The sequence below is a fragment of the Myotis davidii genome, unplaced genomic scaffold (assembly GCF_000327345.1).
Source record: "Myotis davidii unplaced genomic scaffold, ASM32734v1 scaffold199, whole genome shotgun sequence".
In the NCBI taxonomy this organism is placed as follows: Eukaryota; Metazoa; Chordata; class Mammalia; order Chiroptera; family Vespertilionidae; genus Myotis; species Myotis davidii.
In genome coordinates, this window is record NW_006290680.1 from 4,325,724 (window position 1) to 4,341,037 (window position 15,314).

The following is a 15,314-nucleotide window of genomic DNA, read 5'->3' on the forward strand; positions in this document are numbered from 1 at the left end:
CCCCCGTTGGGGTCGAGGGTTTGGGTTAACTGTCGGTGCCCCACTCTCCCCAGAGCTTGGAGAGGGGTGAGGGGCCTCGGCTGCAATGCCATCTTCTGCCACAAGCAGGTTCGCATTCCCTTCTGTGGCTAGCCCCTCTCTCACCTCCAAAAATATATTAAAGTCGTGTCATAAGCACAATTACGATTCTAAAGTCACCCAGGAGGTGCAAGTCCCCACAGTCCCAACTGTTTTAGGAAGGCGTGGCCACACTATCTGGCCCTCTGGAGTGGACACAGGTGGCTGTCCCGCTGCGGAGGAGGCAGGTTTTTATGTTGCAGGGAAAATGCACGGTTTTCGTGACTGGCTTCCTACCCGTGAGGCCAGCTGCTCACACCATGAGAAGCCAGGGAGGATGTGGACTGATTGGAAGGCCCCATCTGCTGCCCAGCGTGGACCAGTGGGCAAATCGCTGCCCTGCTTAGATGGTCTCGCTCTCTTGCTCAGCCCATAGAGAGGAACTGGCCCAGGTGGGACTGCGGCGCACTCTCCCCACCCTGGGTGATGCTCTTGGTCCTGGGCCAGCGCCACTTTGGGAGAAGGGGGCCGTGCTGACACCCACCACGTCACTGAGGCCACCTGGACGTGACGGACTGCTGTGAGACAAACTCTCGTCTGGGAGTTGTGAGATCTGGGTCCTGCTAGACACCGGCACGCAATGTGACTTTGGTAAATCCCATCCCCTATCTGATCCTCTGTTAAATCTCATCTGTAAAATGACTGGGTTCACCTAGAATCCTGCTCCCTCCTATGCATCCCTGGAAGGGGCCCCGGGACAGGACCAAGGGGGCATCACAAAAGGCCATGGTGGGACATGCCGACATCCTGCAGACTCAGCTCCTTAAAACAGCTGCCCGTAGCTTCCCAGATAGAACGGCCTCAACACAAAGCAGAGCCAGACAAGTTAGAAAAGCCAAAAACTTTAATTGTCAACATGAGCTACATGGTCATGAACACAATGCAACGTGACCCACTCCAACCCAGGGGCCGGAAACCCTCCCTCCCCAAAGGCCCGAGCGGCTCCCGCTCCTGGAGAGGGAATGAAGGGAAGGTTGGTGGGTGGAGAGGCCTCAGCCTGAGGAACCCGGGTCCTGCCTTCCTGCCACCCCCTCAGGAGGCGGTTGAAGAGTGAAAGGGCTCCAGAGCTGATGTCTGAGGCCCTGGGTTCGAGTCTCCACTTTGCTCTCACAGAAGCCATGAGTAAAATGGGCACGACCAGCCTCCCTACGGGGTTTGTGAGTCAGATGAGCTCATGGACATGAAAGCTTCCCATCACTGAGGTGCTGCCACACAGACACGGGGCCCTCCCTGAGGGCTGTGGGGGTCCTCAAGGGAAACGGGGATGGCTCGGTCCCCTGGGCCTGGCACAACGCTGCTGCTCAATAAATAAACACAGGTGGCCTTGCCTGACGCAACAGCTGTGCTCCAAGGGGAAGGGGGCTACGTGCTGTTCTGAACACCGAAGTGTGCCCGGGAGCTCCTGGTTTAAGGACCTGGAGGGTGAATCAGCTTGTAAAGTGCATAGCCACCCCCGAAACTGCTGTACTTACCAGCGCAGAAGAAAGAGCTCTGAGCTGTTGGGAGGACTGAGCTCCAGTCTGTGCTCAGCCACTAACTCACAGTGGGACCCTAGCAGGCACCTTCCCCTCCCAGGGCCTCAGCTTCCCCCTCTTTAAAATGGGGCTGATAAGGGACCCCCACCTACTGCCCAGGGGATCCTGTAAGGGTAAAAGCACTTTGAAAACAAAAACAACAGGAAGATCAGATATTACATCTGAAGGTGTGAGGCTCTCCTTGAGATGAGGTGTACCCGAGCAGCCTCACACCCACGCAGCCCCCGCAGGAAGTGAGCTTCTTACCTTCCTCGAGTTGGTCCTAGAGGGTTATGGCCCCTCGGCAGGAGCCCCCACCCAGTCACCAAGGCCTGGACCAAATCCTGTCAGCTGGGCCAGACCCCAGGAGAGCTAGATCTCTATGGCAAACCCTCTTCCCCAAACCCAGGCCCAGAAAAATTCCTGGCCCGTAGAGATGGAACCAAGCAGCAGTGGATGACCCAGGGCTTAAAGGCCACAACTACTTTCCTTAGCAGACATGCCCTGGGGCAATGGTCTCCTGTCCCGTGAAGGAAGGAAGCACAATGGAACCCTGTTCTGATTTACTGAGCAGTCTTCCTGCCCCGGCTCCAGTGCAGCCTCAGGTAGGAGGAGGCCCAGTGAACTTACAGGTGACCCCAGGTGTAATTCCTGCACTGGCCTCTCTCCTAGTCTGTAAAATGGAAATGACTTTACTAATGGTCCCAAAGCCCCTTTCCCTTTAGTATGAAAAGCAGATTCTGGAGAAGACTAACCCCCACGCGACCTCTGCATGTGACCTTTGGACCAGAGATTGAAAAATAAACTCGGTTCCCCTAGAGACCCAGCCCCTCCCCACCCAATTTGCCCCAACTCTGCCCTCTCTGATCCTGTCCAAATGGGGGAGTTTGAGCTGCAAAGGATCTGACAGCAGTGGGGACAGGATGACCTTGAAGGTTCCCAAAGCTAATAATGAGCATAGTCACCCCCTCCCCAAGCCCCTATCCCTGGGTGAGGACATGGTGGTTCCCACGCTAAATGGGGGGTCAGAGCCCCTTGGAAGGGGGAATGTGCTCACAACGATGATACCAAGAAAAGGGGCTCCAGCCCCCACCCACCCACCCCTCCAGGAGGTGAGCTGAGATTTCACAGAACAAACAAGGAAATCAGCGAGGGGGCCCTTGGGGACCACCCCCAGGATGTTGTTATTGCTTTGGAGCGCTCTCCCTCTTTATGAACGCTGTGCAGACTTCAGAGGGGGGGCTCAGGCTGGGGAGCACCGAGCCTCCTCTCCCTCTGGCTGGGACAGCAGGCGCTGTCCCGTCTTTGAAAACGACCCCTGTACAACCAGAGCGGTGACAGCTGCAGAGAGAGAAGGCGCTCTCCTGGCTCAAAATATTCCAAATGCCGAGTAATAAACGAACACCAGAGAAATCACACTGGTTAAAACAAACAAACAGTGAGGGGCGATTCTGGGCCTCAGATGCGAGTCCATCCAGAGCCCAGCTGCCTCCTGATCAAGTCTTGGGGTTCCACCCCGACAAACCCCGGGAGCTCTGAAGGCCTCAGGGGCCTTTTCATACCCTTTCCTAATGCAGTGTGAGAGGCTCCATGGAGGCAACTGAACTCAACCAGACTTTAAAGGATGCCCAGGGCTCAAACAGGCCTGGGGGGCGGCGGGTGAGTAGAGGTGGGGGTGGAGGCGGGGCTAAGGAATTCCAGGTGAAAGAATCACCTGGTCAGCAGCCTATCGTGGAACCAGGGATAAGGTGGGACTGGACACAGCCGGGCGTCCTCAGAGGAAAACACCCCTTCTAATAGCGTCCAGGCCCCCTACACCAAGGCCCACATCCTCAGGAATGCTTCATAAATAAAATCAGTACCAAGGATAATAAATCCGAACATCTGAGTATAGTGGGCAGCTCCAGCTACAATCCTACAGGGGGAGGGCAAGGCAGGGGGAGAAGGAGGGCTGGCCTCCTGAGCCACGGCCCAGGCCAGCAAGGAGACCGTGGTCTCCAGGAATGTTCTTGTGTCTCCTCCCCATCCACCCTGGGACTCTGTGAAAACTACGTGCGAGCTAAGGACAGGCCCGGGGCTTAGAACACTAACTACCCAGCTAACCTGGACTACGCCCTACACAGCAGGGACTGGGTAATGAGGGGTGGTGGACTGCTGGGTGCCTCCCAGGGGAGGTGGCAGAAATGTGCTTCTATAAAGAGGGGCCAGCCCGAGTCCTCCCCAGCATGCAACAGGGCTTCCGTGGGCCCCGGGGAGGGCTGGGCCAGGAAGGCGGCTACCCAGGCCCTGCTCGAGAAGGAATCTCACGGTTCTTTGACTCATACCTCCTCTCTTTCTCTCCTTGAGCCAAGGTAATTGAGGCCAGGGCAGTGGGTGCTGCCCTTAGTACACATGGTTTAAAAAGACTAAAATAGGGGAGATCTGTGGCCTCTCCAGGCCCCTAGCCTGGAGGCAAAGGGATAGGCAGGATGACTTTTGACCTCATCCAACAAGAAGGGATCCTCCTATTTGGGAGACCCTCACCTTGGCACCACCAATCCCAACCCCAGCTTTCCTTAGATTCCCTCTCCAACCCAACACCCCAAAATGCAGAGACTGTGAGCCCTCTGGGCGTGGGGTTCTGAGAAATGAAGGTCCCACAGCTCCTCCCCCAAAACCCAGATGACAAAGTTCCTTCCAGTCCCACAGTTTCCACAGCAACTTGTTTCAATCGCACAGAGCAAGGCACCCCGGGGGGTCTGTGCCAGGCCCTGGGCACCTCCTCCTTTCCTTTGGTCCCTGCTGGACCCCAATTCCACTGGAAGAGAGGCGGGCAGGAGGGGACAGACAGATGGACTTGGACAGGCTGCGGCAAAGCTTCTTCCACGGGCAGGCGGAGGGAGGCCGGAGCTCCTCTTTAAGCGGGGGGCTCAGGGCCCCTCGGAGCTGGCTCCGGATCCTTGCAAAGCTGCCCCATCAGCTTTGGGGCAGGTGTAGCTGCCTGAACCCGGTGCCGCAGGAAAGACACTTGCTGGTAGTTGGCACCATGGAGATGGCTGCTGGGTTCTGGACTTGGCTCCAGGGAGCGAGCTTCCGAGGACGCAAAGAGAGGAGCAGTCAGATAGTGTCTGGGGCAGGAGAGTGGTTTGCTCTGCCACCTCAGTCTTCCCTTCTTCGGATTGCAGCCACATCCACCAGGTCAAGAACCGGCCAAGTCAAAAGTGCAGCCAATCCCACTGGGAAAGGAAAGGTCTCAGGGGATAGGAGGCAAAGAAGGGTGAGGAGGGTCCAAGGGGGGTAGGTCTCCCTATTCTGCTTCCCCACTGTGGGGGAGAACCCCGTCCTCCTCTGTTCAAGATGCCCCTGGGCCTGGGATCCCAGGTCGGGGCTGGGTGGTCTCCAGGCCATCTCAGGGAGCCCCTCCCTGTTCCTGGAACTAAGATTGCTCACTGCAGGGCCCCACGGTGCTCTCGAGGGACAACTGGGATGCCTGCCGGAGCAGGGGGCCTGTGGCTGGGTCCACCATGGAGGAGGTGGGGAAGAGCTTGTACCAGCCCACGGCCAGGGTGGTCAAGTCCAGTTCCTCCAGCAGCACGCGGGCCACACCCATGAACTGCTTCCGCTCCATCCGTCCATAGTTGCCCCACACGATCACCTGTGGGGCAAGAGACACAATGGTTCCCATCATCCAATCCACTCACAGGTCCATAAACAGACCCTGGGGTAACCCTTATGCCCAATTCACCTCTGAGTCCTGTGGATTCAACCACCTTACAATTGCTCAACCTTAAAATCCCTCAAGTTCACCCTATTATGCTGATGCCAGTACTTCAATCATTGTTCACCTAGATGGCTTTCTGCCTCCAGTCTTGCCCTCTGTGTTCCATTCATGCTCTACATGAGTCCAAGTCGAGGGCTGACCCTACATCCTGAGTTCCCTCCCTGCTTCCCCCGTGGGCCCTCTGCTTCCATAGCCCCAGAACCCTCCGTGTGAAACAAAGTTTTAAAAAGTGGCCGATACATGCATGGTATCTGGATGACCTTCTGGTTGTTTTAAATTGTATTTGAAGGATTTTTGCAGACTTTTTTGTTGTTAATTCTCACCTAGGGATATTTTTTTCCATGGATTTTTTTTTTAGAGAGAGTCTAAGGGAGGGAGAGAGAAACATCAATTGGTTGCCTCCTGCATGTGCCATGTGTCCCAACCCAGGCTGGGGATCAAACCTGCAACCTAGGTATGTGCCCTTGACCTGCCTTTGACCGGAAATCGAACCTGCGACCCTTCAGTGCTAGGGCTGATGCTCTAACACCAAGCTACACCAACTAAGGCTTTGCTAACATTTTTGACAGGGATCATGCTTAGCCATGCACACATGGGCTTCACAGTTGAAGGGAGTGTCCCACGAAAGAAGACTTACCTTCTATGAGTGAGAAATGTTTTCTCTCCTATCCATTCCATTGAAAAACAAAACACAAAACTGTTGAGCCCAGCTAAATTGAGTTCACAATTCACTGATGGATCTCAACCCACAGGTTGAAAACTCTGTCCTAGACAGGACCTGGGCTTCTCAGCTTAGCAAAGTCCCACTGTCTTGGCAATTTGTAACCTTGGCCCCATCCTCATTTGCTTTGCCTGCCCAGGTGAGGAGCAAGAAATCAGGTACAAGCCACACATGCCCAAAAGACAGCACCACGAGGACAGGCACGTGGCTTCTGCAGGCGTCTCCCCGGGTCCCTGCCTGTACCCACAATGGGTGGCTGTTTCTTGCTCCAGGTTTCAGTCACCACTAGGATTCTCCTTACGGCCAGAGGGCCAGACACGTGTCGGGATACTCAAAAGGCTCCCAGTTTATTATCGCTGTGCTTCAGGCCACGCCCTGGCTTCCAGAGGTTGATGATGATGATGGGAGCCACGTGTAGAGCACTTACGATAGGCCAAACTTGCAAATACTTTTCTTACACAAAGCACGCATTTCACTGCTACTGTCACTATTATTAGTAGGTACGACTACTGTCCCCATTTTGCAGATGAAGAACCTCAGGCTCAAAGAAACTTGTGCAAAGTTGCACAGCAAGTTGTAGAGCTCTGATCAACCACAGCACTCTACCTCCTCCAGGTGAGGCCCTCCCCAGGGGCACCTCCCTCTCCCGCTAATAGTGTGCAGGTGCGTGCGTACACACACACACACACACACACACACACACACAGGGGCACCTCCCTCTCCCGCTAATAGTGTGCAGGTGCGTGCGTACACACACACACACACACACACACACACACACACACAGGGGCACCTCCCTCTCCCGCTAATAGGGAATGCTAGAGGAAATGAAAAAGATTTAAGGATAAACTTCAATGATGAGAGAGAATCACACACACACACACACACACACACACACACACACATACACCCCTCACCTGCAGGACTTTGCCCTGGGGACTCTCAGGAAACAGCAGCACCTGGTTATACAGTGGGTCCAATGACTTGCGAGCAACTTTGGTCTTCTTCTTGGCAATGCAGACGCCATTCTCCAGCAGGTAGGCCTTGATATAGGCCGCTGGGAACAGAAGCCAGGAGGGTAAGTTGGAGTGTGGGCCTACAATGATGGGCACAAGGCACAGCAGGGGGAGGCTGCCCACCACCAATGGGGATCAGCGTGCCCCCTTGGGGCCGTGGGAGGAGACAACAGGACCAAGCCCGGTGGTAGGTGTGGGTGGTAGGGTGGTGGGGCCTATTCCACCCCCGCAGGAGGTCCCCTACCTTCCCCTGCTCACTCTGTACTCACCTGTTTCCTTTCTCTGTCACTGACTCACCCTCTCCTTTCCTGGCTTATACATTCATCGCTACCCATTCACTGAACAAATGTTTTCTGATCTCCCCCTGCGTGCCAAGCACCCTACCGGGCACCAGAATATAATCATAAGCAGGAAAGACCTGGCTCGAGAGCCTGGTGTGAGCTCATCCTGACCAATCCTTACCTTGGTCAGCAGGGGTGCTGACAAGGTCAGCCGAGGTCAGATGACAATCTCAACTGAGTCCCCAGAACAAACCCTGAGTCACCAGTTCTTTGTGAGTCACTACAGTTGAGACAAAGGAGTCCTCCACAGTGGGGCTCAATATTCTCTCTTCTACACTCATATATCCCTCCAGACATACTCCCCAGCCTGCACCCCACCTTGCAGTGGGGAAGGCACACCACACCTGGCAGTGTCTTGGAGCCTGGCTTGGCTGTCAGTCCCCGCGCCTGGATGATGTCCACTTCGAGCTGGCCATTCCGCTCCTGTAAGCCAATCTCCACGTCCCCTGCAAGAGGCCTCAACAGATGAGACTGGGAAGTGGCTTCAAAGTTCAATCAAGGACTCAGACCTTCCTATCTGCTTAGGGTTAAATCCCCTTCGTCTGCTCCCAGCCCCAAATTACTCCCATACCACATGCCCAGGCTCCAGCAAATGCAGCCAACACAGAGGGGAAGAAGGGGTGATGCAAACCTTCCCATGGGACCCCCCTTAGGAACAGATCTTGGGGCACTTACCCATCGGTGTGGTGGCCAGGGTCTGGCGGCCCACAAACTGCGCTGGCCCCATGCTGCCCAGGAAGTCACTGAACTGTGCATCCGATGCCAGGCAGACTCCCCCGTAGTTAAGGCTGTAAAAAGAAAGGATGAGATATAAACAACTGTTCCCAGGGGCCAACCAAGGACTCAGATAACTCAGGTAGTCAACTCTACAATGTCCCTCTGCCACGGTGATTCCGTCCACATCCATCACCCGCCTCAGGCAGACACATGCCCTGCCTCTCCCTCCCTTCTATCTCCGTGGCCCTAAACTCTCCTGTACCATCTCCCTATCTCTCCTCGCTCGGCCTTAGGTTCCACCTTCATGAAATGGGTAAGGTGATACCTGCCTCTTGAGGTGGTTGTAGGCACGTGGGGAGATGATGCTTGTTGGTGCCTGGCTCTTATGGTTCAATGACACTCAGCATGGTCCAGGGACCAGCATCACCTGAGGGCTCACCAGAAACGGAACTGGGCCCCTCTCCACCCCCAGCTGCTGAAGCAGAACCTGCCTTTTAACATGATCCCAGAAGAGTCACTCACACCTGACAGTTCGAGATCCATGGGACCAGTGGCTGGGCCTTGGAGGTCCTGCATTCGTTGCTGCTGTAGGCTGCCCAATGTTTACCCTGTCCCTTTGGGAACAAGATCTCAAATCTCCTTTAGGGAGCCCCCTCCCCAAGGTATTGATTCCCACAGAGTGGAGCAGACCTGGCTCCAGAGGCTGGTGTGAGCTCATCCTGACCAATCCTTCCCTTGGTCAGTGACTGGCTCAAAGGCAGGTGCGTGGCCAATTCGGCCCACAAGAATCTGGTTGGGAAGCTTTCTTTGGACTGTAGGGAGTGAGAAGCTCTCTCTTCCCACCAGACGTGAACCTGAACCGGACTGGAGCCTCTGGCAGCCATCTTGCTACCACCTGGAGTCCATGAATGAAGCCATCAGACTGGGGGCACTGCATGAGCTCCTGGATCAAGCTCTGCCTGAAGCAAAAACTACATCATTTTTTTTTAGTGACACAAATCAATAGTAATAACAACAACAACTAGAATAATGTCCTTTGCTTAAGCCTATTTCTGTTAATTTTCTCTGAAAGGGGAATAATAAAATTCCCATCTCCTAGGTCTGAGCCATGTGAATGGCCGATCCTCGCAAAGGGCCTCAAACTACTAGCAACCTAGTCCTGGCTGCTCAGCTCTTCCTCAACCAGGTGAGACACCCAGCATCATTCTAATAAATTCGGTTCTTACTTAAGTTATCGGCAGAGTTGCTATAGGATAAGAATTTCACATTTTAGCCTGAATGCTTCTCATTTTCATATATTTATATATGTATATATGTTTATAGTGATTTTTAGAGAGAGGAAGGGAAAGGAATAGAGAGATAGAAACACTGATGAAACATTGATAGGCTGCCTCCTGCACGCCCCCTACTGTGAATCAAGCCCACAACCCCAGGCATGTGCCCTGACTGGGAATTGAACCAATGACCTCTTAGTTCCTCGGTCAAAGCTTAACCACTGAGTCACAATGGCCGGGCATCATTTTCATGATTTCCTACCACCCTTTTTCCCCATCCAGGCCGTAGCCAGGAAATAAGACAGTCAGATTCCTGGCTTTTGAGCTTCAAATCTAAGAAGAAACAGACTTAGAAGGATAGGTGCAAAACTTGGCTGCCCTGCCTCCAAATAATCAAGCAAACAAAACCCCAGCCTGGGAGAGCAGAGACTGCCTTTTAACATGATCCCAAATAAACAAGCAAACAAAACCCCAGCCTGGGAGAGCAGAGGAGGTCAGGGTGGGAGGGGAAGGGCCAGAGAAGCCTGAGGATCCTGGAGGAAGGCTGGGTTCCTGAGCTGGGCCGGCGATGCGGAGGGAGGGCAGGGAACCCCAGCTAGGTCCGGGAATCTGAAAGCAGAGAGGGCCGTGGCCATCCTCCTTACTGGGTGGGGCTGAGCCAAAGGCACGATGCTTTGCAGCAATGGCTGCCAGGTATCCTGTGAAGTGAAGCTGTGGGACCCTCCCTGCCCCCGAGCGGAGCACCTGTTCCCGCTGCATCAGGAGAAGACCAGACAGAGGCAGAGCGGCATCTGAATCCAAGTCGGGCTCCTGAATCTCTTAGCTCAACAATTATGCAATAGCATCACAGAGAAAGTACGGGAAATATAACTTAAATATCTGCGCATAGAAATGAGTACCTATTATTCTTGCAAACCCGAAGACCCTTCATTAACAGCACCACAGCTAAGACCCAGGCTCTCTCACTCCACACCTGTCTCTTTCCCACCCCAACCTCCTGGCCATCTGAGGAAGGGTCTGGGGGCTCCAAAGGTCTGGAAAAAGTCAGTGCCTCTTAAATGCCAAGTGACTGAAGGGGCCCAGCCTCCTAAGCAGAGCCTGAAATTGAAAGTTTCCTCCAACATCGTCATTGTATGCTCCTCGGTTCCTGGTGAGATTGTGAGCAGACAATGGGGAACTGGCAGCCCTGGTAATTAGTAGTAATTGTTTATAATATCTGGGCGGCTGCCTGATTTCCCATCCCAGGGTGCCTCGCCGGCTGCCAAGGAACCAAGCAGACGCCCCAGAAACCCTGAACGGGTTTGAACAGGTTATCACATCCTCCATGGGGCTGGAGGAAGGAAGAATACAGAGGTGGCTGGTCCCTGCTGGCCAGAGGGCCGGCTGCATTGGAGACCCCACTCCACCTCGAGGTCTTCCAGGAGTAGGACGGAAGGCAGTGGATGCAAAGTCAGACCTGCTCCTACTCCTCCCAGCCAACTGCTGGCAGGTGCTGGTGTGTCTGCACTTGAATCTTATCTGCAAACAAGACCACATCGACCTCATGGACCGTGCGCAGCCATTCCATGGGTGAGAGCCAAAAATGTCTGCTCATTGGATCCATTTGCAAAGAGCTTGTTGAATTATTACCACAAACATGCTACTACATAGACTGCCTGGTATGCAGTAGGAATTCAATAAATGTTCACTGCTACATCCTTTAGCTGGCCCCAAACTGGGGAAATACAGTAGTTAAGACTGGACTCGGGCAAAATATAGACCCTGAATTCCAGGGCTGTGCACCCTCCCTGAGCCGTAGAAGATGGGAATAAGTTGTAATCGCCTTGCTGAGTTGTTGGGGAGAGGCAGTGAGATAATGCAGGCAAGGTGCTTGGCCCAGCACCTGGCAAATGGAATAAAGGATTGAGATACTGTGGCCTGCTACCCAGACTGGAATAGCCTCATCTCCCTTTTGGCATTTTCCTGGCATTTCTGATTCCAGATCTGCTAGGAAGTGCAACATCTGGATGCCTGAGACCAAGCCCAGGCCTGGGGTGGGGTGCATGGGGGCTGCAGCAGGTGGTCCTCCCAGAGGCACATGGCACACAGAGGCCTGAAACAGGATTGCAACCCGTTCTCTACTGGCGTTTTATCTTGTGTTAATGGTGAAATGAGATTATCTGCATTTCAAATCCTGTTAGTTTTGTTGAAGGAGCTGAAACCCATTTGTCTTTTATTATTAATCCTCGACCTCTGTTTGGCCCTGGATTTTCCATGCTCTCCATGGTTAAAGAGGTAATTGAGTTATTGGGGGTTTGACTCTTTTCCAGATAGATCACCTGTCCCAATTGCATCCAAAATTAAAAGGCTGCACAGTCTTCCTGGTTCGGAAAGGCTTGGGCAGTTTATGAGCTCTCTGTCCATCCATTCACCACCTGCCTCACACATCCACTGTCCATCCACCTTCCCACAGGCTTGCTGAGCCTATCATACAGTCAGTTCCGCCATAACATGAAATATATATTCCTAAACATTACTGTGCATGCACAATCCTACAATAAAAATCACAGAGCTTATGGGGAAAATGGGGCTATGGCACAACACCCAAATACTATGTCAGTATCACATCCAAAAAAAGACAGGAACATAGTAAAAATGGTAGCACGGTCTTGCACATGTTGAATGGTTAAGAAATGCAGAAATACTTTAATAAATATGCTGCTTTACTTTGAAGATGCCCTGAAGTTTGCTTGTGGAGGTGAGTGTGAGAAGGATTGCAGCCTGGGAGTTAGTGTGAAGGGGAAGGAAGGCTGCTAACATGGACAGAAACACCAGGTGTGGATAGGATGACACACGGGAGCTGAGGGAGCAGGTTATGTTTGAGGTGTGTGTGTGTTTTGTGTTTTCCTACATGGATGCAAATTTTCTGTGTTCACCTACCATTTCTTGTGGATGAAATCGTACCTGAGCAAAGGCAAAATGTGTGCTATGCTAAATTATTCCCTAATATTTCAATCGTGTTGGAACAAATTCACATTTTCAAAACAAGCGATGTAGCAGAACTGATTACAGGCCAGGACACACAGCTTCACACAATCCTGACTGCGGCTTCTCCAGCATTTAAGACGATTCCGAACCTGCCTGTCCCCTCCTCTCCCCACCCCCTGCCTGCTATGAGAGTATGGCTCATGGGCATGAAGCCAGGGATTTTATTTATTTTAATTTATTAAAACATTGTCCCGAGCCAAGCACAGATAGTACTAGGTTAGCAACATTAACGTGTTTCATTCTCATTTAACAACTCAATGAAAGTTAGGTACACATTACCAATAACCCTTTTACAGACGGGAAAAATCAAGTAAGTAGTAGACCCAGGGTGTGAACCCTGGGAGTCTGGTCTAGAGTTCTTCTTTTTGTTGTTGTTAATCCTCACCTGAGGATATTTTTCCATTGATTTTTAGAGGGACTGGAAAGCAGAGGGAGAGACATAGAGAGAGAAACATCGATGTGAAAGAGACACATCAACTGTCTGCCTCCTGCACATGCCCAACCAAGGTCAAGCCTGCATCCGAGGTATGTGCCCTTAACTGGAATTGAACCCAGGATCCTTCAGTCCGTGGGCTGATACTCTACCCACTGAGCCAAACCGGCTAGGGCTACAGTTCATCTTCTTGACCAGTCTGCTATACTGTCTCTATGTGCCCTAAGGGGACAGAGCCTTGCCCAGAGCAGAGTACAGGGATCTGCAGTCCAAACTTTGGGGTCAGGCAGGCCTGGATTTGAATCTTGACTCCCCACTCACTAGTTGTTAAGGCACACCTCTCAGAGCCTGGGTTTCCTTTTTGGTGAAGTAGGGATAAATAATGATAGGATGCCCCCTCAGTACTGTTGTAGATATTAACAAGAGAAACGCCTCAGAATAGAATCTGGCATAGTCAAAGGCTCATCAAACACTAGTGCTTATTAAGCCCTGTCTCCTAGCTCACAGCCACATCCAGACCTGGTTTGTCCTTCGGACTTGATGATTGGGGGTTCTGACAACCCATCCAGCCTCCTGGGTCTTTGGTGATTAGCAGACAGCCTTGGCAGCAATGAGCTTCTGAGCCTGGGGCCCAGGTGGCCCTGCCATCAGCTCACATTCTCTTTTCTAGAGCTGTGGGCACAGTGACCCAGACAACCAGGGAGCTGGATGCTGATGACCCAGACACCTCAGGACAGGACAAAAATACCGTTTCTGTGATCGCTCGTTGCCAGCTTGGAGAGATTGGGTTTACCGAGAGGATGCTGAGGCCTCGATTCTGTGTGATGGAGACTGGGAAGGAGTGGGGAACGTAAAATGTGTACATGCTTCGGCTCATGGTATCTACCCATCGTTCAACAAAATTTGCAGCATATCATCTGTGGGCCAGGCCCCCTGGTGAGTAGGCACTGAACTCAGTGTCTAGTGGGACAGACAGACACACATGTGATAATTACTACAGAGTGGTAGGTGCTGTGATGGAGGAAGGATGAACTGGAAGCTGCTGATACAGTCAGAGGAAGGGCGGACCACGCTGTTCCACTTCCCCTGCCCACGCCCAGGGCAGACATTGCTAATCAACCTCAGCACACCTGCCAAGCCTGACTGGGCTCCAGAATCCTTCTCAACACAGCACTCCAGGGAGCCACTATCAATTAACTAGAGCTGGCACACGAGATGAAGCTTATGTGCCAGTTCTTAGCTGAGGTCTGAAGGAGGGTGAGTCAGAGGATGCAGTGGGAATAGGGATAGGAAAGGGGGTGCGAGGAGGAGGGAGCAACGAATGAAAGACCTGGAGGTGAGACTGGGAAGTGTAAGAGGTTCAGGGTGTTGGAGTGGTGGCACAAGGCTGGGGGCTGGGAGAGGCTGGCAGAGGCCAGGGGAAATAAGTGCTGAGTGACAGGCTGTGGAGTTCAGACCATAGGAGGACTTGCAAGTGTCCAGGCAGGAGTGACAGGCTCCTCCACAGGGGAAGGGATAGGGAGAAATGGGTGGAGTCAAGAGATAATTAGAAGTGAAAGAATAGAACCCAATTATGGGTTGGATCTGGAGTGTGAGAGAAGGGGAGCCGTCTAGGAGAACCCCAGGTTTCTGGCGTGGGCAGCAGGACATGGTGCTGTGCACTCAGATAGGGGAGCAGACTGCCAACCCCCCCGCCAATATCTCCTGGCCTTCACCACGTCACACTGACTTCTAACTGCAGCACATGCGCTTGTCTGGCCCCTGAGGACTGTCTCTGGCCTCCCCTGTGCACAGGAAGGGCAGGAGGGTGAACCAGAGCAGCCGTAACTGATGAGCCTGAGCATAAATACTTCACTCCCTCGCTGCCGGGGTGACTCTCAGGCACATGCTCCTCACTGGCTCCGAGTCCCCATGAGGACTGGACTCAGGTTGCCCACAGTGGCTGCTGGTTTCTCAAGGTGCAGGTATTCCCCTGCCCTGTCTCTCGCACGTGATCCTCCACCACAGTTATCTGGAATCACTTCCGGTGACCTACCTGCACTCGAATCCATGTCTTGGGTCACGAGGAACCCAGTCACCAGGGAGTATCTCAGGATTCAGGGGGGTCCAGGGAGATACTGTTATCGTGGCTTGAACCCTGTCCTTTGTCTGGGGGAGATGGGCCTGCTGGTGTGGGGAGCTTGGCTGGTTCCTAAACCCACATCTATTCCCTCCTATCTTTGACATTCAGAACCTCAATTTTCAATCAGGCAGAAAGAGGCTCAGAGAAAGAAAGCCCTTCCTAGCTTTAGGGATGAATCAGGAGCAGTCCAACATACTGAGGCCTATGGAGGGAATCGATGGAGGGACTCTAGGCCCTTGATGGCATAATTTAGCCATCAAACCACCCTGGAA

General features: G+C 53.0%; 1 protein-coding gene across 1 annotated transcript in view; it reads right to left on the reverse strand.

The window, feature by feature from the left end:
* Positions 1-943: 943 nt before the first annotated feature.
* RIMS4 (regulating synaptic membrane exocytosis 4) overlaps positions 944-15,314 on the reverse strand; it is a 66,703-nt gene continuing 52,332 nt past the window's right edge. Inside the window, exons 4-7 of the mRNA XM_015563951.1 lie at positions 8,145-8,257; positions 7,814-7,915; positions 7,030-7,169; positions 944-5,265 (exon numbers count right to left, since the gene is read on the reverse strand). Of these exons, the coding sequence (XP_015419437.1) occupies positions 5,047-5,265; positions 7,030-7,169; positions 7,814-7,915; positions 8,145-8,257 (574 nt within the window). The 3' untranslated portion in view covers positions 944-5,046. The remainder of the gene's footprint in view (positions 5,266-7,029; positions 7,170-7,813; positions 7,916-8,144; positions 8,258-15,314) is intronic.